Below are 22,100 nucleotides of genomic sequence, written 5' to 3' on the forward strand. Positions count from 1 at the left end.
TAGAAGCTGTGGCTCTTCGCGAGCACTGTGAAGGCGAAAATACAACTTCAGAGTACCAACAAACTCCTCCACCGAGCCCGCACTTCGGCACCCGTCATGTCTGGGTGGTCAGCAAAGGTATTTATGATGAATTGTTTTTCTTGCTGCAATACCATGTTCCGCTCTTTGGGATACAGATACTGTGCTGGTGTCAGCGCGAATAGGCACCCAACCATTGGTCGCGCCCGCAGTAGACTGTAGATCCTGTTCAAGCTCCATCGTGCAAGAAGAAAAAGCACGGAGGTTCTGATAAATTGGGAGAGTATCTAATTTTTCCTTTTCGAGTTCAGCGCGCCCTCAGCGTTCGTCACTGCTACGCACCAGGCCGCCCTGCTGTCGGATGCAGCTCAGTCCTCTGCCTTGATGAACCATGCTGTGCTATTAAGTGCAACGCGCGTAGGTCACTTAGCCGAGGACTTCCTGGGGACTCTTCCATCCCCAGGCGCCCTGCGTACAGCGCGCGGGGGCCTGGGGTTGCTGCGGAGAGGTGTGGGCCAGTCGTAAGCTGCACCGCACCTCGTTACCACTAACGCTGCGAGGCAGCCCCCCATGCAAGGGCAACCAAGCCCTCTTTGCCGAATCCGCTAACCATGTCGACATTTGTTAAACACGTACCTGGCCTCGTGTAGGCGGCCTGCACGGTAGTACACATGCGTACCAGCACCACTCAAGCCATGTTGGAGAGTATGCAAGAATGGAATGCCCAAAAGGAACTGACCTACCCTCCAGCCCCCATTTGCCCTGGGCACAGCAGCCCAACGGCCTGGGGCTGGTGCGGGAGGAGAGGGCCTCATAATTTGCAGCGCGCCTTGCTGCAACCGGTGCTGGAGGGCAACCCCACATGAAAGGACTACCGGCCCTCCTTTGCTGCACGCGCTAACACTGTAGACAACTATTGAACACTTACTTGGCCGCTTTTAGGCAACCAGCATGCAAGTAGAAGCAGATGTACAGACTTCGGACAGACCATTCTGCGGAATTCGCCGGCGACGAGTCGAAGTAGCCCCTTACCTTACCAAATACAATGGGTCCACGAAGGCTATTGAAAGGCCTTGCATTTTAGTGTTTATAACACCACAAAACCCCCGGAACTAGTTCAATAGGTTGCTAAGGGGGACGCGATGTGACGTAGGACGGAGGCGTTGTTCTCGCAGAGCCCTCAGGCAGCCAAGCGGTCGACCTACCACAGCACGGGAAGCCGTTCATTCTCCACGAAGCATTTTCTTATCTAACGGTTCATATGACCACATTTTATTAGGCATGCTTACATGAAAAATACGGCTTTTTGTTTCAAGACAATGGGGTGCTGACCGCTCCTATCCTTCCCCGTGTGTGACTGATGCCTGCAATGCTGCGCCACGGATTGCCAGAAATATGCACTTCCTTCTTGTGTCTTGGCTGCGGCCTAGGCATTCAGAGTGGGTTTAATTCTTCCTGAGCTGTATCAGACGAATAGCAGTGGCGTTCTCGCCACGTTGTGAGCAGAAGGGATTGGCTTTTCATGTGCCTTTGCTGTTCTACTTGGGAGCCCAAATACAGCGCTGAAGTATATTGCGAGGGTTAGGAGCCCGCCCGCTGCAGGGCCTGCTGCATGCACGCCTTTGTGTGTATCCTCATCTTTTGCGTCCGTGGCCGCTGTTGAGAACACGCTCTCTACGAGCACATCAAGATGAATCCGTCCTGTTCCTGTGTCATGCGAGCTTACCGAAGACTGGCAGCCGCTCAAAGGACCAGAAGCGGTGGTGACTACTATTTTCTTTATCAGAAAAGGCTTTATTCTTCCGCTGCTGCTGCTACAGTGGCAGCCGCTAGACGATCGACTTCCCAACTGTCGAGCCCGCCGCCATCAAGTCGAAGCTGGGATTCGGGACAAAATACGTACAGCTGGAAATATGACTGTTCAATTATCATGGGGGCTTGTGCCGTCGTGGCGGCAGCAGGCGTTGCAACGTCCGTTGCATCCAGAGACAAGTCTGACGCTCGCTGTTGTGGCATTGTAGGGTATATTGGAACGGGAAACGTGGAGCCAGTGCTGATGGAAGGAATTGAAATTCTCCAGAATAGGGGGTATGACAGCTGCGGCATGACAACCATTGCGAATGATGGACAGCTAGTCACAACGAAGTTCGCGAGCAGAGGTACAACCAGCGACTGCATTCAGCTACTGAAGAAGGAAGCCGCCGCTCATCATGGTGGGCATCATATAGGGATTGCCCACACGCGCTGGGCAACTCATGGTGCAAAAACGGACACGAACGCGCATCCGCATATGGACTGGAAAAGGCGCATATCGTTGGTACACAATGGCACCATCGATAATTTCTCACAGTTGAAAAAGGACCTAATAGCCAAGGGTTGTTTGTTTATGACGGAAACGGACTCGGAAGTTATTGCAAATCTCATAGGATACAAGCTCGACCTCGGGCTGTCCTTTGAAGAAGCTGTAGCTGAGAGTGTCTCGCAGCTGCAGGGCACCTGGGGTCTTTGCGTGATTCACAAGGACTTCCCAGATCGCATAGTGCTTGCCCGCAACGGTTCACCACTGCTTGTTGGCAGTAGTGACGGGCAAGTCTTTATAGCATCCGAGCCAGCCGCCTTGGCAAGGCACACCAGCCAATACCTCATGCTGCAGGATGGAGAAATAGCGATCGTCACCAGCAAGGGCATTGATCAGCTCCTGGAGTCACGCGACATGCACCGCATCTCTGCAGAAACGGTAGAAACCTCCCCAGACCCATTTCCCCACTGGACTCTTAAAGAAATATTTGAGCAACCCCAGAGTCTGGCCCGCGCTCTCAACTATGGGGGCCGAATAATGGCCCACGGGAACCGTGTGAAGTTAGGGGGGCTGGACCAAAACAAAGACTTGCTAGCGATCCGCAATCTGCTGCTTGCGGGATGCGGTACGTCATTGTACGCCGGCATGTACGGGGAACAGCTTATGCAATGGCTGGCCTGTTTCGACCAGGTGCGCGCTATAGATGCTACAGAACTGGAGCAGCACTCTCTACCCAAACATGACGCCGGAATTCTCCTGCTCTCCCAATCAGGGGAGACGCTGGATACTATTCGTGCTTGCCAGATTGCTGATGAACATGCAGTGAGGAAGTTTTCAATTGTTAATTCAGTGGGTTCTCTCCTCGCTCGCATGACCTCCTGCGGGGTGTATCTTAACGCCGGCAGAGAAGTTGCTGTCGCGTCGACGAAGGCCTTCACTTCCCAGGTAAGCTGTATAACGTCGAAGTCTTGACAACTGCAATATATTGAATAGCCACTTCTTTTCTTTGACCGGTTCCTCTGCATGAAGAATTAATGCTAGGGCTGCACGCCAGACTATAGTTATATTGTCTGGCGTATATAGTTATATAGTTATCCTGGTTCCCTGCAGTACAGCTGTCTTCGATCCTGTATGCCCACACCAGTATGCAGCAACGTGTTGCAGGCATGCGGTGTGCATGACCGAACTCCTAGGTCCTGCGCTCGTTCTCCAGTGAAGTGGGCGTTACTCGTTTTCTGTTGTGCAGGTGACGGTGCTTGCCCTGGTATCCAGCTGGTTTTGGCAGAACCTGCGGAGCGAAGAGTACTCAGATCGCTGCAGTGCTTTATTGGACGCCCTTCATCGGCTTCCTGTTTATGCGGGTATGACACTGAATGCCCATGGGGCTTGCAAGCGGATTGCAGAGAAGTTGAAGGATGCGCAGACGCTGTTCGTGCTTGGCAAAGGCTTTGGTTACCCTGTTGCTCTCGAAGGTGCCCTGAAGATTAAGGAAATATCGTATATCCACGCAGAAGGGTTTGCTGGCGGAGCGTTGAAACACGGGCCATTTGCTCTGATCGACGACAAAGCACGCACTCCTGTAGTCATGATTGTCCTTGGGGACCAGCACGCAGCACTTATGCTCAACGCTGCTCAGCAGGTGAAGGCTAGAGGTGCGTATCTCATCTGCTTAACTGACTTCCCGGAGCTCGTGCAAGATGTAGCTGACGATTACATTGTTATCCCAAGTAATGGGCCGCTCACGGCACTGCTTGCAGCGATCCCTCTGCAGCTCTTGGCCTACGAACTCTCCGTTGCCAGGGGAATCAATCCGGACAAGCCAAGAGGTCTCGCCAAGACAGTTACAGTCAGTTAGTTTAAGCAGCGACCAGTTTTTAAGGCTCCACAGACGCTTTTTAAGGTGCTTCGCGCAGCGCTGTTATCATGTGAAGTCAATTTGGTGTTCACGCGTGTTGAGTGTGCAACCGCCGAGTCCTCCGAAGTAATCGTATTGTTTCGCAAAAGTCAGGAATAGCAACGTTAGTGTCGCTACGTACACCTTTTTGCTGGGCATAGGCGTGTCTGTGGGTGATAATTTGCCCCCATAGCTAGTCTACGCGGCACTTTGCTTGGAGGAGGGTGCGCCAACGGCAGTTGTGAGCAACGCAAAGTACGGCTCTTGTATTCAGTTGCTCTTCTTTGACTAGCAGATCTGTCAAGGGAATCCATAGGGATTCTAAGGATGATTGCTCCACTGACATTGCATGTATCACCATCCACTCCAACGGTCGGTCACCTGCATCTAGATTCGAATACTTCGAAAGAGACGTTTGACACAATGGAGGAAGAAGGCATGTGGCTGCATTCCCAGCAAGAAACTTCACTGCAGAGGTACAGACCATCAAAAGACGCGTGTTTTCATCGCAGTACAGCGCAAAGGATGCCTGTATTTTGCCTGTGAGTGCGCTCAACGCAAAACACAGCATACCGAGTGGAACATACATTGCTCGTGCAATTCAGCTCGTTTGCCTAGTTACCCACTTTCAGCTGCTGCAGGGCGGATCATAATGGCGGATCACTTTTTATTCGTCTAAATATCTTCGCGATAGGCCCATTAAGCATAAAATGGCTGAACAAAGTGACACTAGACAAGGCAGAACGAAGCACTTTGCTAGTGGATTGCTGAGCGCAGGGGGTAGCCACACTTGCTATAACGCGGAAGATTCTGGATCACACCAGGCTGCGCACACCATTAAGTTCCCGTGCACAAATATGGAATTCACGAAAGCACTGTTTGTATGCCTAAATGGGCGAGGCTGAATGGTACTCACTTTGCAAAGATGGTTTATGAAGGTAGATGGTTACCTAGTTGAGGGTGTGGCTGGGTTGCTGAGGGAAAGGTAGCAGATTGAGCCAATACCTTGTGTGAAACCACGAAAGCAGGTGCTACGCAGTATGCATTCGACAACTAAACTACTGGCAGGCCATCTGACGGGATAATTATGCGGGTTCACCCCGCAGCAGCATGGGCGGATAGCCCAGTTGGAGGCAACATATCTGCTGTGAGCCATCCTGCGGGAGCAAGACCTTTGCTGGCGGCTGAAGATAGTGAAAACAAAGCAAACGCACGGGTGGAGAAAGAAACCAACTGCCCATGAATGAAGGCTAGTGTAAACTCCTCATATCCTTCGCAGGAGTTGCTCGGAGCTCGTGCAGCGAACCCACACGGTTCCTAATACGCCCTCACCTCAAAAGAAACTGGCTTGTTACAATAGGTGTTTAGTGAACAACACGCTAGACAAAAGCATTCATTTGCACGGCGCCGGCAGCAGAGAGGCTCTGCGAACTCTGTACGAGCTGCTGCCGACACAGTCTGTTGAAATACAAACAAAGAAAAGGACGGATTTTGTATCATCTAAAACAAATGAATGCTACAATGTAGTTTACACCTTCACTGGTAAGGGCACGCACCTTGATGAGCATCAACCAGCGGCCTTTGCTTGTGGCCCGTTGTTTAGCGATGGGTGGTTCATGCGGCCGCCGCTTCTACTACGTCTGTCTCTCTTGTCTCTGGGGCAATTAGTATCAAATTACGTATTACTGCAAGTTACAGTGTATTTCAACCCCCGGATGCGACGAAAAAGGTTACGGGCCTTACAAGCCACGGCCTCGGACAGAACACGTTCGGCCCCCCCCCCAACCGCCTTCCTCACCTTCTGTTTCCCGCATTGTCAATCTTGAAAGCGTACTTTCGAAATGCTACCGAGTGCCTGAACAGGGCAATTTTAAAACCTTGGCACGGAGGTGCAACAGCAATGCATTGCTGCTATTCCTCCCGCGCCCTGGACCACCAATACAACAACAGCAATGTCTGGGCCTAGGACGCGGCTGCTCTCTCAAAAGGAGGTTCCTTCTGTAGCGGCCCTTCTACAAAGCGCTGGAGGAGTCGCTGTTGGCCCTATCCTGAATGCTACCAAGTTGAGGGCTCTTCTTCTGGCTGACGGCAATTCAGCCCGGAAATGGAAAGCCTTAGATCTTTCGAACTGTAACATCAGGAAGGTGAGCAGCTGTTCTTCACAAACCGGGCGAACGGTCCGCCTAGAGAGACCAGTATTCTTGTGCTGAGCCTCGAGCACAACCGTGGGTCATTGACTGCTTTCATTCAGATAGAGCTTTCTTTAGGCGAAGTTGCGGCTCTAGATTTCGAATGCCTGACGCAACTTGACATGAATGGCAACCTGCTCGTCTCGCTGGATGGTCATTCGCTACCGTTTCCCCATCTGCAAGCACTGCGAGCGAGCAACTGCCGCATCAACACCATCACTAACTTTGGCTCCCACTTCCGGCTTCGCCAGTTGGACATTAGCGGCAACCAGCTAACAAACGTAATGTAAGAAGGATTAGTGTGAGCTTAGGATGAAGGGACGTCACGCGGCTTGGCAACTGGCAGCTATGCCCATCTGGCAAACAGCAGCTCTGTCCCGGGTGACAACCCTCGAGTGGCGTATTTTGTCTGTGGAGGTGTTGCTGTCCTCCCCGCAGAAATCTTTCCAATACTCCTCTGCGTTTTACGCTTCGTGAGCTGAATTTAGCTAGGAACAAAATAAGGTAAGAGAGGCTGAATGCGAAGCATGAGGTAGATGCATGCAGATAGTAGAACAAGAAAGACGCACTGTTCTGTTCACTTCTCTGCCTTCCACTTGTTCATCTAGCATTATCCGCAGAACCCGTAACTAAACACTAGTGAGAATTCGATTGAACGAGGAGTGGAAGATCTGGTCTGAAGCTGCGTGCACAGTGGGGGTGCGTGGGATGCGATTCTGCCTATTGATATACTAGTTGATGCGGCTCAGCGAATTCAAAGGCCTCGCTCCTTTGAGCACATTCGAGTCCCTCGAGGTCTTGGATTTACGGCAAAACCCTCTATGCAATTTTGGCAACGTTGTAAGTTTGCTTTGCACACACCGCTGCGCTCTGTCGTTTACTCCGTAGCTATGCTCGTTGGCTGACGACTGTCTAGTGGTGAGCTGCCCTGTTATTCAGGCTGAGGGTTTTGCGCTAGTTTGTTGCGCAAATCTTCGCCAGCTTAACGGCCACACAGTCTCACCAGAAGTGAGGGAGGCAGTAGACGCCTGGGCGGCGCATGAAGCGTGCGGCCGCGCCACCGTGGCAACTGTGGAAGCTTTCCGGGAAACGCTTCAACATCCAGATGGTAATTAGGCGCTTTCGTTAAACTCCCTTCTTTTGAGAGTCACTGTTAAAACCATGATGGCGTCATAACTGCATAGTTGTCTGCATGCCTTCATGCTCTATCAGGACCTGCACTTCTGTGCTCAACAAGTCACCAGCCGATGAAGGGACGCTTGAACAGAATGCGACGGGCTAGGGGCGGAGCCGAGTTGCCATATACCAGCACAGTGGATGCTTCCGTGAGTTCGGATGCCGATGTTTGTGATTACGCATGCCTCAAGGGGCATGCACTGAAGGCGGAGGATCGTCGGCATTTCCACTCGTATTCTTGCTTACATTCGGAGTCCAACCAAGGGTTGCGCACCGTCATGAAGCGAGCTGTTTCGCCTACAGCGCATACATGTGCGGACACAGCACGGAAAATACCAGTTAGTGTTGGTTATTCTTCGTCCGACGCGCATACACCTGCAGCAAGTTGCCCTACCCAGCATTGCGAGGGTACTACAGAGGAGTGTCAAGCAGGTACTGCCGGGGACTGCAAACAACGGATTACGGAGTGCCCTTGGTGACATGCGGGAAACTGGGGATAACACTCCTCAGCTTTTGGAACAACGGCGGGTGATGGTAAGGGCAGGCAGCAAACCTGAAGGATTTCCAGGTAACAATGCAAGCTGTCTCCATGCAAAACAGTCCTTCCCACCCAGGACTACCAAAGCACAACGGGACCGGAATTCAGAACGCATAACGTCCACAGAAAGGCAGCTCCGTGTGCGCACAGCAGCTCCAGTGGGGAGAGCTTGAGATGTTGCACTTGCACCCAGATATCTGTTGGGTCGATCCGTCCTCTGAAAATTGCAAACGCCAGCTCCTCTTCAGGAAGCGTCGCGAAGTGTGCCGGCATAAAAGATGAGAAAGATTACTGGAGAAGCAATCCCTCAACTCAACCTGCAGATAGTGTTCCTACCGTGACCCCAAAGGGCAAGCAGGAGAGAGAAGACGGCTCTAATACTACATTAAAGGAAGTGGTTTCAGAGCGAGATGCACGAAATATTGCGTATGTGAAGAGGGGGAGGCGATAGAAGAGGGCTTGCAAGAGCCTTGAACAACCAGAAAGTGCATCCATGTGGGGGGATGAATGAGATACTGTGGGAATTGCGCTTGTTATCACTCCTTGCGAATATGCGAAGCAAGGATGCCACTTGATTTTTAGTTTGCGTGCAAAAGTATCTGCTATGTGAAATTTATTGCCCAAATGCAATGGCTTTTCCCGTTAGCCTGATGAACGAGCTTGGAACAACAAACTGGCTCGTTCCAGAACGCATGTCAAACTGAGCTCAGTCCCAGTTTTGCTCTTTACCGTAGTATACTTTCGTAATAAGGAGCAGTCGGGCCACGATTAGTCATCACGTCAGTCCGACGCGTCAACGGGAATTGGCCTGCCGATGCGGGAAGGACGTGCAAAAGCTGTGTACAGTATGCGGCCGACTCTAGCAGCGGCTCTACGACTTTGTTTTGGCATGTTGCCATTTACAGGGCTGCCTATTGCTCTTTAACAGCGCCCAGCTGCATGCTGCGGCGCTCCGCAGGACAACATACTGGACAGCGACAGTGCTAGTAGCATGTAGATGACCATTGTAATTGGCAGTATTTAAGGCAAGTCAAGTCGATTCGCCTTTGCTGATTGGGTTTCATCGTTTGAATGCATTTCCATCCTGACGGAGCATCGGTTCCTGCGGCCGAGCATCGTTGGTTTCAGAGTTCTACACGCTCAACCACCAGTGCGTAGTATGTCTAGGTCGTTGGTAGCCCCCAGAAATAAACATAGTTCAAAAACGTTTACTACTATGGTAAAAAAGATGAGGGAATTAGGTGCAATTCAGTATGTTGAGATGGATCGGTAAGCAGACCATGGTGGTCGTTGGCGCCGAGGAGACCGCGACCATGCCCAACAACCAGGGCGCTCCTCACTTGACAATTGTCAAACTCGCCAATGTAAATATGTCTTCTTATAAAAAATACGGCTTCTATTTCTCTAGTTTCAAGTAAGCAGCGCTTCACTTTTTCGTAGAAGCCGAAGGCCCGTCCGAGAGCTGCACCGAAACCCAATGAGCTAACTTGCAACGGGGAGTCTCACGTGCGTAGCTTGCCAAGGACTCCCTCCCTTCCCTGCACCCCAGAAGACGAGGATGACAACAATTTGCTCCATTCTTCTTGCTTCCTTTGGCCTCGTTTACGGTGAATACAATGCTGCCGCATTCGCTTCGGAAAGGGCCCCTCCGCTGTTTGGCTCTGCTGGCGAAGGCACCACAAGCTCCTTCGTTCAAGGCGCAAACCCACATTATTCAGGTCTAGTTCACCTCGGACAACGGGTTCGTCGTTTTCATGGGGTCCTCCAGCGGGACAGTGCTATGCTCCTCGAGGGTTCCGGAAACACAGAATACGTTTCGCGCCTGCAAGTGCCACAAGAATCTTTCCTGCAGCTTCAGTCAGACAGTGAGGAGTCCGATTCGGAATACTCCAAAGAATTAGGGGGATCCTCAGCATCTTCAGGGGACTCCCATACAGACAAACATCGAGGACCAACACGCCCTGGTTCAGAAGCAAGAAGCGCCCATGAGGAAGATAAGGAAGCCCCAACGGCATCTAAGAAGGAGAGAGGAACAGACGCTGCAGAAGATTCTAAATGGTCGGCAACAGAGGAAGAAGGAAGCCAAGCAAGTAGTGAGGAGCATGCTCCTCACAGTGCCAAGATGGCAGCCAACAAAGACCATGCAGAAGGCGAAGGAGGCATCTCTGAAACAGCCACTCACAAAGAAGAAGAGCAAGGGGAAACCTCCGGTGAACTTGGCCATGGAGACAAAACGATCATCTCAGACGCAAAGGCAAAATCACATGAGCCTCTCCGTCAGGCAGAGGGGATCAGCGAGCACGAGGGGGCCAAGCTACACGAACCTGCCCATGAGGAGGAAGGGATCAGCGAACACGAGGGAGCGAAGCCAGACGAACCTGTCCACAAGACAGAAGGGACCAGCGAGCGCGAGAAGGCAAAGCAACACGTACCTGGCCATAAGGCAGAAGGAGGCACGGAACACCAGAAGGAAAAACCACACGAACCTGGTCATAATGTAGGAGTCCGAACACAGGAGGTCAAGGCAAAAGCTCACATGCATGGCGCTGGGCAAGCCAAGCTCAGCCAAGAGGAGGAGGTTGACTCCCTGATCAGTCGACTTCTTCCCTTACTCAGAGCCGCAAAAGGCAAAGATCTTTACGAAAGGCTGGTGACGATACTCGACTTGCATGGTAATTTTTCTAGCAGAGAAAACGTTTTTGCTCCGCAATAATGAGAATGAAAGTCGTAATTCCCCCGCAGTTCTTGCCCAAACGCACAGCTGTTCCTAATGGGTAGTTGTTGGGGTTTCGAGCGTGCCCGCAGTGCAACCAGTGCGCGATTTGCCTGCTCTCCCAGCAGGTTCATGCAATCTGCTTTTCTGGAGTCGATTGTACTTTTTACGGGGTTAACTGGAGGGGTGCTGCAGTTCTGCTTTCGTCCTTTTTTTCTGCATTTAGAAAGGACCGTAGAGGCGGAGAAGGAACTCAAATCAGAAGCCAAGAAAGAGGAGGCTCAAGAAGAGGCTCTGAAGGAAAAGGCCGTCTCCAACGTTGCTGCTCAGGAGGTAAGGGCATCGCTCCCACTATGTGTCGCATAAGAATATCTATACGATGGAGATGCGCAACTCCAGTTTTATATGCGAGTCACTTGTTGCAGAGATGTTGAACTTAGTGTGGAAACGGTGCGCTACCCTTTGTTTCCAGGACCTGCTGTTGACCCAACAATTGAGTAATATGTGGGTACTGCCTTTTTACGAAGAAGGCAAGCGCGAGACGTGCCTATCTGGATTTGAAGGACTTGCTCACGAAGTAAGTTACTACGCAGTCGAAGCTCTCTTAAAGGAACAAGCGCCATAGCTTTCAACGACGGCAACTATTTTTGTTACCAGTCAAGCAAATTTTACTCGCGTTATGCATTGAAGTGTATTTGCGTTTTAGGCAACGATTACTTGCTCCGACCCCGAATGTTTTAAGCTTGAAACCCAAGCACAGCAATGCCACTACATGTCAGTTGGGTCCATTATGCGCAAAGAGGATTTCGACACTAAAGCTGGACAGCCAAAAGGCGAGCAAAAACCTCATCCACAAGCAGCACAGGGCCACATGCTTCTGGGATTCGATGGACAATGCCGACAACCGGAAACTCTTGGTTCCGAAATACTCAACATGCTGCAGGTGGGAAGCAGATCGACGATTCCATGTGCAGATAACTTTGGATTCAGAGGCCTGTCGCATTGAACGCAACACGATCACAGCATGTTACAGTCAGCTCCCAAACAGGCCCAATAATCTAGCGTTCTGTAAAGTACCGAGTGCGGCTTTTCCAGTAGCAGGTTGCTTAAGACCGAGAATGCAAGTTTTTTCTGTCTGCCTGTGGCACAGCATCCAAGGCAATTGGCCAAACAGCACGCCTTGGAGCGCTCAACAGGCAGCGGAGGAACTGTGCCTCTCCAGAAGCATCATTTAGATGTTATCTGTGATACCGAAGAAAAATCGGAATGTACGCCAGCATCGATGTGTCTCGATGGCGTCCTTACTCACTCGCATATGTAGTTGAAAGAAGCAATCCTGTGGAGACGTTCTTCCGAGTTACATTTTTTCTTTGCTGGTTTCTCAGATCCATCGTGCAAGACTGTGTACGAGGCCCTCCAACACGTCAAAGAACCGAAACCCAGGGTACGTGCAGTATCACATATTGCTGTACACCAGCCAGCCCAACTGGAACCTGGAAGCATGTATGCATCCTCACAAACTCACTGGTTCTATTATTGTTCTGCAGGCCCTACCAGAACTGTTGGTCTTGACGGATATTCAAGACCTGAAAAACACATTGGGTTTGTACAGAATCGCATTTCTCTTCGAAGGACTTGTTCAATTCGCCACTCCAGACGGAACAAAAGTCGACGCGTCCCAACATAAGCTGCCTAAGGAGGAGGCAGAATTCATGCGCAAGCACAGGCATGATGACATATCAACTACAGCATTGCTAAAAGCAGAATGAATGCTGAATGCGCAGCAGCAATGTGAGCTGGGAAGCAGAATCCGGCCAAATTGTTCGGTCTTCCCCATGAATTCAGATTTAGCACATCAATGTTTTTTGCCGTCGGGCATCGTGGGGGTGCGGTAAATTTCGCCGTACCGTAAGGAAATACACGAAATCCATGGTATTCCATTTTTCCGTTCACGTGGATGGATTGTTTTATTCCACAACAACTGATTTATTTCCGTCGTGCAGTGCGCAACACCCACTAATAGAAACTCAGCTCTTAGATGACATTGTTGAAAGCTAGCATCTGTAAAATGGGCTGACGCAGTCTTCAGCTGGGCTGGACTTCTGAGCCCCTCCTTCATGTTGCAGCTGCTTGTGGAAGGACGGAAGCGCAAGGCTGCAGAAGAGGGAACACATATGCTTTTATGCTAGCCAATATTCGTAAGCTAGCTTAAGTGTTCCTGCTTGGTCTCAGTGCAAAGCACTACTTACAGCAAGCAAAGCTAGCTCGTTTACGTCGCACGGCATCCCCTCATCCAGCCAGCACAGGAAGTCACCGGGAAGACAAGCGTATGTTGTAACAGTAAACTCCTCCCCATGAAATTAAAGGTTATGAAGGCAGCCTGCACTCCAAACAATATGGGCCACCGAGCGGAGCCTCCCCATTATGTAACGTAGCAGCTTAGCAGTATCACGAAGACCCACTACGTCTTGCCCGTCGAAACAGCCACGATTAAGCGCATGTTTTGCCTTGATGTTGGATAATTTAGGAGGGTCTCTGCTGTCGAAGCTTTCCTCATAAGGTTTGTTGGTGTAGCAAACTGTCGGACGCTGGTGCATGCATTTCTACCGGCGTGTAACTGAAGGCCTAAAATGTATTTAACGGTTGCTTGCAGTGTTCGTGCATGCATGAAAAGGGTATTCTGCTGTGCGTGCACCAGGGGTAGCCTTGCAGCACGAGCTGCATCAAGGAGTGCTCCATCTCATGACAGGCAGCTCTCCCAATGCACCAGCCCCAGGCCGTTGCACCTTTGTGCTACTGCCTCCGGGTGAGTGGGAGGACAGCTGATTTTGGGAACTGAATTACTTTTTGACATCATCACAATTCGCAACTATCCTCGGCTACGATAGAAGACACTCGTTACACTTGGGAACACCGCATTGCTAAGAGGCGGCAGGGCCGAGCTGGGAACACCATACTATAGCTAAAATGCCCCAACGAACTGAGGCATTCCGGCTTTCGAACCATGGAGATTGGTCAGGATTTGACCCCAGCGGGGAAGGGGACAAAACTCTTGCCACACCAACGCGTTCGAAAGAACATCACCCGTCGCAGCTCCAGCCGAACGCTTCTGCCGCAAAAAGCGATCCACCAAGAATGCCTCTACATGTGCCGACGGTTCAAATATAGCGGGCGTCGCGAGGCGGGGGCAGTCGAGGAGTTCTTAGCTTAGCTGGAGGCGTGCTTTTGTCTTTTTAATGCACTAAAAGAGCTACACTTGCTATTGGCACCTTGTAGATTAGAGGTGGAGGCATGACTGTTCTCTAGCGAAGGCGCATTTACGCACCATATCCAGTCTATGGAAAGATTTCGCAAATCATTGCGATGTAGGCTCGTTCCCAAGGTAACAAGGGAACATACTGACACACACGCACTAACACAATTAAATAAGGGAAGTTACCAATGAGAGGCAACACCGAAATGTATCAGTCCCTGGTAAACAGGAATTCCATGGTGGATTGGGCACTTCTCTACTAGTGGCTCATGCCATTGGTCTTTCCCAGATACATGCAGCAACCAAGGTAGCCGTGAGAGGGAATCCAGAGGAGAAAAAATGGGGCAAGCCGAAGTGATTGAGCACTTATCTACGCGTCAGTGGAGGCCCCTTCGACAGTCCTGGCGAAAAAGAAGGAAAAAGACCCCGGAAATGATCTAGCTGCAGAGCCTACGGATACTTGCAGCCCCTCCCAGAAAAATATGAGCAACGACAACAGACTGTAGCCGGCAAATTCTGCAGTCAGAGAGCATGAAAAAACGTGCAGACAGGCGCACCATCTTCTTTTGCTATTAACCATGTCACAAGAATCGATGCTGTAGGCACCTGTAGAGTGCTACGGAAGTGGATAAGCAAAAATGTGGAAGGCGTCCCCATGGGAGCCACACAGAACATACACATAGGAAACATTCCCTGGCTGCTCATGCAAACGATAGTCATGGGGCAAAAAAGGGATGATAGCCTTTTCTTCCTCGAGTCAACTCTGTGCATATCCAATTGCTTGCTAAGGTGCAGGACTGGCTCGATTGATTTCACGCAGGTTCCAAACTATATCTGATAACACGAGTTTCGTCAAGAAAGTGCAACCTACTTGTCTATTCGTCGACGCACTCTCTGCGACGTTGCTTCGCGGACGGCAAACAGGATTCAAGTTTTGGCAAAAGTATGGGCGTAAAATGCGAACTCAATTCAGAAATGCGTCAAACTACCACGATAAGGGAGCTTAACATGACAGAGGCGCTGTATAAAACGACAGAGAAATTCATGTGTTTCGTCGTGATGGTCTTACTATGACCGCAGTTTTGGGGGACTCTATCCAGTGAACATCCGTAAACGTTTAGCCTAGATGCTGTTACCTGCGTGCAGTTGCATGATTTCCTCGGGCATTCGGGCGAACGGTTGAACCCGTTTGCCATGCGCTGGATAGGGTTTTTTCTGATATCCGTTCTAGGGACAATGCATTGGTTACAGTGTAAAGTTGTTCCAATTGGGGAGATGTCATCTTATCACGTACTCCACTTTTCTAAAGTGACTCAGCGAATCGGCGCACTATAAAGCACCAGCAGTGCCATTGAGGGACGGACCACACGGAGGTCTGTGAGACTCTGAGCCTAAGAGGAGATGCAACGAGTTTAATAGGCGAAGAAACAATCCTATGACGCTAAGTGGCTAGGAGACAGGCAACTCGAGCAGCACTGACACACAATTTTCCCACAAAGTTGTGCTGCGCTCTCCTTAATACAGCGTGGGCTCTTCCACGCTTGCCCATGGAGGGCGCAGCTTAATCCCCGTATTTACAACATCTCTATGCAGTTGGTCGGCTATTCAGGCAACGACGCTGTCACGCTTTGCGTATTTCGGTGCTGCGCTGCGAACAGGGCTCGAGCGGGTCTTCTCATGAGTTGTTCCACAACGTTTTGCGTCAAAGAATGCCTATATTGTATTTTTGCATAGGCTGCGACACCGGCAGTAACGCGCGGTTTCCTACCCACGCAGATTGATAGCAAGCAGTGGAGTAAGCAATAAAGTAGGCCTGCGCCACCTACATGAGGTCAGCGGCAGCAGCATCATCAGCAGTCGTAATCTCATTTGCCTTTCATTTAGCGAGCTCGTGCTGTGTTGAGGCAGCCAACCCATCACTGGCGTCTTCTTGGCCGACCTGGCACGCGGTCGGGCACAAGAAGAGGTGCCCTGTTTAGGGAGTGAGGGTGGGTAGACACGCAGGGCCTGCCGCATTTACGTACGTACATTCACGGCTTACCGCTTGTTGGGTACTGGAAGCCCATTAATAGCTCAATAATTAATGAAGGTGTCCGTGCATGCAAATTTGGTTTGGGCGCGCTTGCGTGTGAAGTTACCTTCTGTTGCAGGAGCTAAAGCAGAGACTACTCCAACTCGTAAACGGTCTTCTTCGAAACTTGTTCCTCGATTGCGCTGGAGCCTGTTCTACCTTTTTACTACGGATAAATAACCAAAAATTCAACTAGAGGTCTCACTGGCAAAATTCATTAGCAAATTGGTTCGGGATGCTACTTTGCTAGTTGATAGATATATTTCGTGTGCCTGTGCGCAGTCTCCATCCGATGGGGGATAGCTGCAGATAAGTTTGAAGCCCAATATTTCACCTCATGCTGCTTTTCATTATTGCTCAAAATTATCAGGGGAACACTACGTACCTATGAGCAGTTTCCAGACCACAGACATCACTGGCGCCTAGGACCATCGTTATTGTTGTATCCCGGTCGTTCTTGTTTGTATGGGCCGGTCCCGAGATAGGTTCACCACACATGGTCCCCTTCTTCATCAGAGCTCTACTGAAGCAAATCACGGAAATGCTTTCTGAGGACAGTGCTTTTGGAGAATTTGTGGATGAATCCATTTCCTGTGCGCTTACACGCGATCAATGCCCTGCTGCCGCGCGATCGTGCCTGCGAGTTTGCCGAAGCCAGCTGCCGATCTGAAGGCAGTAAAAACCACTATTATTTTGCAAAATAAAGACAGTGATGCTGTTCACCATGGGGTAAGTCCATTACTGTCCCCCCATTGGGAACTCTCCTTGGCTGGTGACGAACTGCCGGTTGGGACTGCTACCACGCCAGAGGCAGCGACTGGCGAGCCGACACCAGAAAGGTTTATTTTGTTGTATTTTTGAAGGATTTCGGGGTATGCTTTGCAGTAAACTACAGTTGTTTATGATCTACCTCGCAGCTGAGCTTTTTGGCCCTTCCTATTTAGGGACAGCCGCGCGAGTCCGACGAATCGACACGGACGGTAGCCTCTCGATGCGCAAGTGGTCCAGGCTTCTATTGCTGGGTATTTGGTGTTGTATTACGGTAAGAGTCTAAGGAGATGAGCCAGAAAAATGTATTGAAGAAGCTCTGAAGCCAGCCTGTGCACCTGGAGCCTTCAGCCGTAGGCAGGTAGAGGTAGTGAGTTCCTGTACGCGCACACCTCCCGCACAATGAAAGCAACCGCTCCTGTACTTCGAGTGCATTCTCCTTCTATTTTGAAGTGGAGATCAACCACAGTGTTCCCCGCATTCAACAAAAGTACAGCTGGGTTTGCCCCGTTCGGGAGCCTTTTGTGATGCATCCATACCATAGCCACGGGAGTATGGCGCATCGTGCTGACGTAGCTACAGCATTTCGTCCTCCGTGGGCAGCAACTTGGGCCGCCACTGTCTTTCTTCTGCACTGAATGATTCGCTCAAGAGGGTTGTTTTGCCTGAGTGAATGCATGACCTACGTTGATTCTCTGCTGTTCGTTGCAGGCCCTGCACCTGTCTAAGGAGGCAAGGCCAGCTGAGGTGTGTGCAACTAGAAACCGTCTCTTCTGCTCGTCCATTACTCTACTCTTTCGCCATGATCGGTGGGTGATCTTCAGTTTGACATTGTGTCCAGTAGTCCTTGTAGCCCAGTGATTGTAGCAGTCTGTTCAGGTACAGGAGTGTAGGTAGAAAACCACGTTCAGGAAGTGCACTGATTACAAGAAGGGAGACAAGAAAGAGCACATAGCTGCCTCCAGATGAGGGGACAGACTCTGCCATGTTTTGGTGGAGGCACGCTGGAGGGCTCACCTCCGAGAGTCCTACGGGTGGATGCCCACCCAAAGGAGATTCTTTGTCGTCTCGCGTTCCTCCGCATTTGCCAACTGATGTGGAGGAAGGGCAGTCGGCAGCTTGCGGAAGCCGAATTCTGGGAAATGTACGGGAAAGGAGAAAAGGAGGGCTAGATGCCTTTCATGGGGCGCATCGTCGCGTAGCAGGGTGGGAGCCTCCGGGAGCCTCAGTGCGCCGATGCCTGACGAGCAGCCCGACGAGAGGGAGGAGTCGGTTGCAAACCCGCTCTTCCTCTCTGTATTCTTCAGATCTTCGGAAGTTTTGCCAGAAAGGAATAGATATTGTCAACCGCACCGGTTCTCGGTCTCCTACATCGGGTAGCGATTGGCTGTCCCTGAGAAGCGAGGAATATTTTAGCGCCTGCAGCGACTCACTAAATTCTCCAACAGCCTCAGACGGGAAGGAGATGTCCTTTGCCACGAGGACGGCAAGTTCTCAGTCTGACGCCGGCAACTCTATTGAACCGCTTCACCGTCGGTCACTTTCTAACCGCTCTTGCCTACACACGACTTCAACTAGAGTTGTGTGGGGCAGGGCAGATAGACTACGATCTGCTCCTGATGGCCGCGCCGGAGCATCATTCAGAACCGCACTTGTCCCCGCCAGGTCCTTCTCTCTTCCGTTGCTCGGTCCCCCTGTCTTAAAAGCAACACCTTCTGGGGCCCCGTCGGCGTCTTTCAGGTGCATCTCTAGTAGTCCTTTCGATTTTGGAGAAGGGGAAGAAGAGTCGAAGCCATTGCACGAGCAGGTGAAGGCCCTTGCAGCTCCGGCTTTCTTGGACACTCACAGAGGCGCTACGAACAGTCGTCCGACTCCCTATCCTCTGCACGAAGCGTCGCAGCGCATTAGCAGAGAGGAGGTCTCGAGGCTGGGCGAGTATCGAAAGCCTGGGGTCCATATCGGGAGCTTCCCTCACTACGGACTTTGCGTGGCTCCGGAGACTGGTGATGCTGATGAACGGGGGGGATCTTGGTCTCCCAGTGAGTTTGAAGCATTTCCAGAGGGGCTGGGTAGGCTGAGTCTTATCGCAAATCTCGCCACATCGGATGGCCCAGCGGAGACTCGAGATTTGCCCTCATTGAGGCTGTTTTCAAACGGTTGCTACAGAAAGGCTACTGAAGCCAATCGGGTAGGCGAACTCCAAGCAGGAAAGCGCACCAGCGGTGGGATCCGTCGATCAGCGAGCTTCCGCACACCAGCAACTGACGTATTCGGGTCGACACGTTGTGACAGAAGGAGCAGGAGCTGGACGGCTCTCAATACCAGGAGCTCTTCCTATCGATTACTGCCTGCTTTCAACTCATCTGAGCAACTTCCTTTTTTGCTAGCGAATGCAGCATCTTCAGTGCGTCGTAATTCCCAGACAGCTATCGGGGGAAGTAGCGACTGCCGAACGTACAAGGAAGATTCGAAGTCTTTCGCCAGCATCGGTGAGCTGCCTGCAAATGGAGCGGGAGATGTCGACGGGAGGCGTAGATTTGAGGCTACTCGCGAGGAAGAAGTTGGCAGCAAACAGGAAAAGGCGGAGGCCCTCCGTATTGCAGAGGCTGAACTGGAGACGCGCTCAGTGCGTCAAGGGGGAATACACGACGCTGACACGTTACAGCTTCTCGAGCGTGGCTCTTGCGGGGCAGGAACGGGCCCTTGTGCTGATGGTTTGCAGGCGAGCAGCCTTTCACACCCTGATGTTCATATGGAGAGCTCCAACACTGTAGCCGAATGTGTAGGGGCATTTGCGTCTGCGCTTAGCAATGGAGATGCTTCTGGCGTGAGCGCAGCTGTTGCGGTGGCCTCGCAGCAACAAAATGCAGACCTGGCCAGGGAAACAGTCAGTGGCACAAATCATGCAGGGAAAGAACTGCAGGCACCAGCTGTCGTGCGTCATACGGAGTGTGGCGAAGTACCAAGAGGTGGACTCACGACTCAACAACCCCTGCAGCGTCCATTTGTAGATATGGCAGCCCTGTTTCCAATAGGGCTTCTTCCCAAACAGCGACAGCGAGATGCAGTCATTGCATGCAACCATCCGTTAGGGGACCAAAAGGAACATAAAGCCCACGGCTCGCCTCCACTCCAGGCAACACGATTCTCTTGTGCCGTGGGTCTATCTACAGAGGAGGCAAACGCGCCCACGAGCGAGGTGCTGTTCGGCAGCGCGGGTAGAGGCTCTTGTGGGGATGCCCAGGAGAACCAGGCTAGACAGCGCATGCTAGCAAGTGCAGACGAGCCTGCTGCATCGATTGACAGTAGTTTGAGTCCGGGTCTTGACACTGCGCAAGTCAACATAAGCTTCCACGATGCTTGGCCTGTGGCTATTGGGGAGGCCGAAGAGCCGAAGCGTAGGACGTCACGCGCCAGCGAGGGTGGCATGAATTGCAGGAATAGGCAGGAACCTCAGACAAGGCAGTGGTCCTTGCCAGCCAGTGTGGAGGGGGCAGCTCCTTTGCATTGGAGCAATTTGGGTTTCTTGCAGGAGGCTACGGCGCCGGATGACAGATTCCAGGATGCGGTAAACGGGTCTCCTGGGAAGGCTGAAGAGCCGCAGCGTGAGCTGTCGCGCGCTAGCGAGGGTGGCAAGGGTCGCGGAAATCCGCAGAAGCCCCAGACAAGGCAGTGGTCTTTGCCAGCCAGTGCGGGGGGGGCAGTATCATTACCTTGTAGCAGTTTGGGTCTTTTAGAGGAGGCTGGGACCGCGGACGAAAGCTTGCAGGATATGATGAAGGGGGCTGTTGGGGAGGCGGAAGTGCGGGACCGTGAGGTGTTGCGCGGCAGCGAGGGCGGAAACGTTGGCGAGGACACGCAGAACCTCCAGACAAGGCAGGAGTCTCTGGCAGCCCTTTTGGCGGGGGCAGGTCCATTACCTTGTAGCAGTTTGGGTTTCTCGCGGGAGATTGGAGAGGCGGACGAAAGTTTCCACAACGCCTCAGGCGTGGCTGTTGGGGAGGCCGAAGAACCGAAGCGTGAGGCGTCGCGCGCCAGCGAGGGTGGTAGGCGTCGCAGGAATACGCAAGAGCCCCAGACAAGGCAGCGGTCTTTGCCAGTCAGTGTGAAGAAGGCGGTTTCTCCAACTTGGAGCAGTTTAGGCTTTGCGCGGGAGGCTACGGCACAGAGCGACGGATTCCACGATGCGATAGACGGGTTTGTGGGGGAGGCCGGAGAGCCGAAACGTTGGGCTTCGCATGGCAACGAGAGTGGAAGCGGTTGCGGAAGTCCGCAGACAGTCCGGACAAGGCAAGGATCTTTGCTAGCCAGTGTGGAGGGGGCCGGTGCAATACCGTATAGCAGTTTGGGTTTCTTGCAGGAGGCTGCGACCCCGGACGAAGGCTTCCAGGATGCGATAAACGGGTCTCCTGGGGAGGCTGAAGAGCCGCAGCGTGGGCTGTCGCGCGCTAGCGAGGGTGGCAAGGGCCGCGGGAATCTGCAGAAGCCCCAGACAAGGCAGTGGTCTTTGCCAGCCAGTGTGGTGGGGGCAGTATCATTACCTTGTAGCAGTTTGGGTCTTTCAGAGAAGGCTGAGGTGGCGGACGAAAGCTTGCAGGATGCGAAAAATGGGGCTGTTGGGGAGGCGGAAGTGCGGGACCATGAGGCTTTGCGGGGCAGGCGGCACAGAAGCGGTGGTTTGGATACGCAGGAGCCCCAGCCAAAGCAGGGGACTTTCCTAGCCATTGCGGAGAGGACAGTATCATTGCCATGCAGCAGTTTGGGTTTCCCGCGGGAGACTGGGTTGGCGGATGCAAGCTTCGAGGATGCAATTGGCGGGGTTTTTGTCGAGGACCGAGAGCGGGAGCATGAGGCCTTTCGTAGCAGCGAGGGCGGAAACGTTGACGGGGATACGCAAAAGCCCCAGAAAAGGCAGGGGTCTTTGCCAACCCTTTTGGCGGGGGCAGGTTTATTACCTTGTAGCCGGATGGGTCTGGCAGGGGAGGCTTGGGCGGCGGACGAAGGCTTCCAGGATGCGATAAACGGGGCGGTTGGAGAGGCCGAAGAGCGGGACCGTGAGGCGTTGCGTAGCAGCGAGGGCGGTGACGTTGGCAAGGATGCGCAAGACCTGCAGGAAAGGCAGGAGTCTCTGCCAGCCGTTTTGGCGGGGGCGGGATCGTTGCCTTGTAGCAGCTTAGGTTT

General features: G+C 52.1%; 4 protein-coding genes across 4 annotated transcripts; all 4 read left to right on the forward strand.

Moving 5' to 3' along the window:
- Positions 1-1,948: 1,948 nt before the first annotated feature.
- On the forward strand, positions 1,949-4,172 carry EAH_00032000 (glucosamine--fructose-6-phosphate aminotransferase (isomerizing), putative; the record flags this gene model as incomplete). Its single annotated transcript, XM_013392351.1, has 2 exons — positions 1,949-3,262; positions 3,564-4,172. 2 exons carry the CDS (start codon positions 1,949-1,951, stop codon positions 4,170-4,172), a joined length of 1,923 nt encoding a protein of 640 aa, XP_013247805.1.
- A 1,991-nt stretch (positions 4,173-6,163) lies between these two features.
- EAH_00032010 (leucine rich repeat protein, putative) lies at positions 6,164-8,055 on the forward strand (the record flags this gene model as incomplete). The annotated part of the gene is made up of 6 exons (XM_013392352.1): positions 6,164-6,355; positions 6,463-6,686; positions 6,839-6,904; positions 7,150-7,240; positions 7,340-7,508; positions 7,613-8,055. 6 exons carry the CDS (start codon positions 6,164-6,166, stop codon positions 8,053-8,055), a joined length of 1,185 nt encoding a protein of 394 aa, XP_013247806.1.
- A 1,339-nt stretch (positions 8,056-9,394) lies between these two features.
- Positions 9,395-12,596, forward strand: EAH_00032020 (hypothetical protein, conserved; the record flags this gene model as incomplete). The annotated part of the gene is made up of 7 exons (XM_013392353.1): positions 9,395-9,478; positions 9,883-10,786; positions 11,054-11,160; positions 11,300-11,404; positions 11,978-12,095; positions 12,213-12,271; positions 12,375-12,596. 7 exons carry the CDS (start codon positions 9,395-9,397, stop codon positions 12,594-12,596), a joined length of 1,599 nt encoding a protein of 532 aa, XP_013247807.1.
- Positions 12,597-17,904: 5,308 nt separating this feature from the next.
- EAH_00032030 (hypothetical protein, conserved) lies at positions 17,905-22,100 on the forward strand (the record flags this gene model as incomplete). The annotated part of the gene is made up of 1 exon (XM_013392354.1): positions 17,905-22,100. A coding segment is annotated over one exon (4,196 nt), but the record flags the coding sequence as incomplete, so codon positions are not given.

This window comes from Eimeria acervulina, genomic scaffold, assembly GCF_000499425.1.
Source record: "Eimeria acervulina Houghton genomic scaffold, Eah_scaff306, whole genome shotgun sequence".
Taxonomy (NCBI): domain Eukaryota; phylum Apicomplexa; class Conoidasida; order Eucoccidiorida; family Eimeriidae; genus Eimeria; species Eimeria acervulina.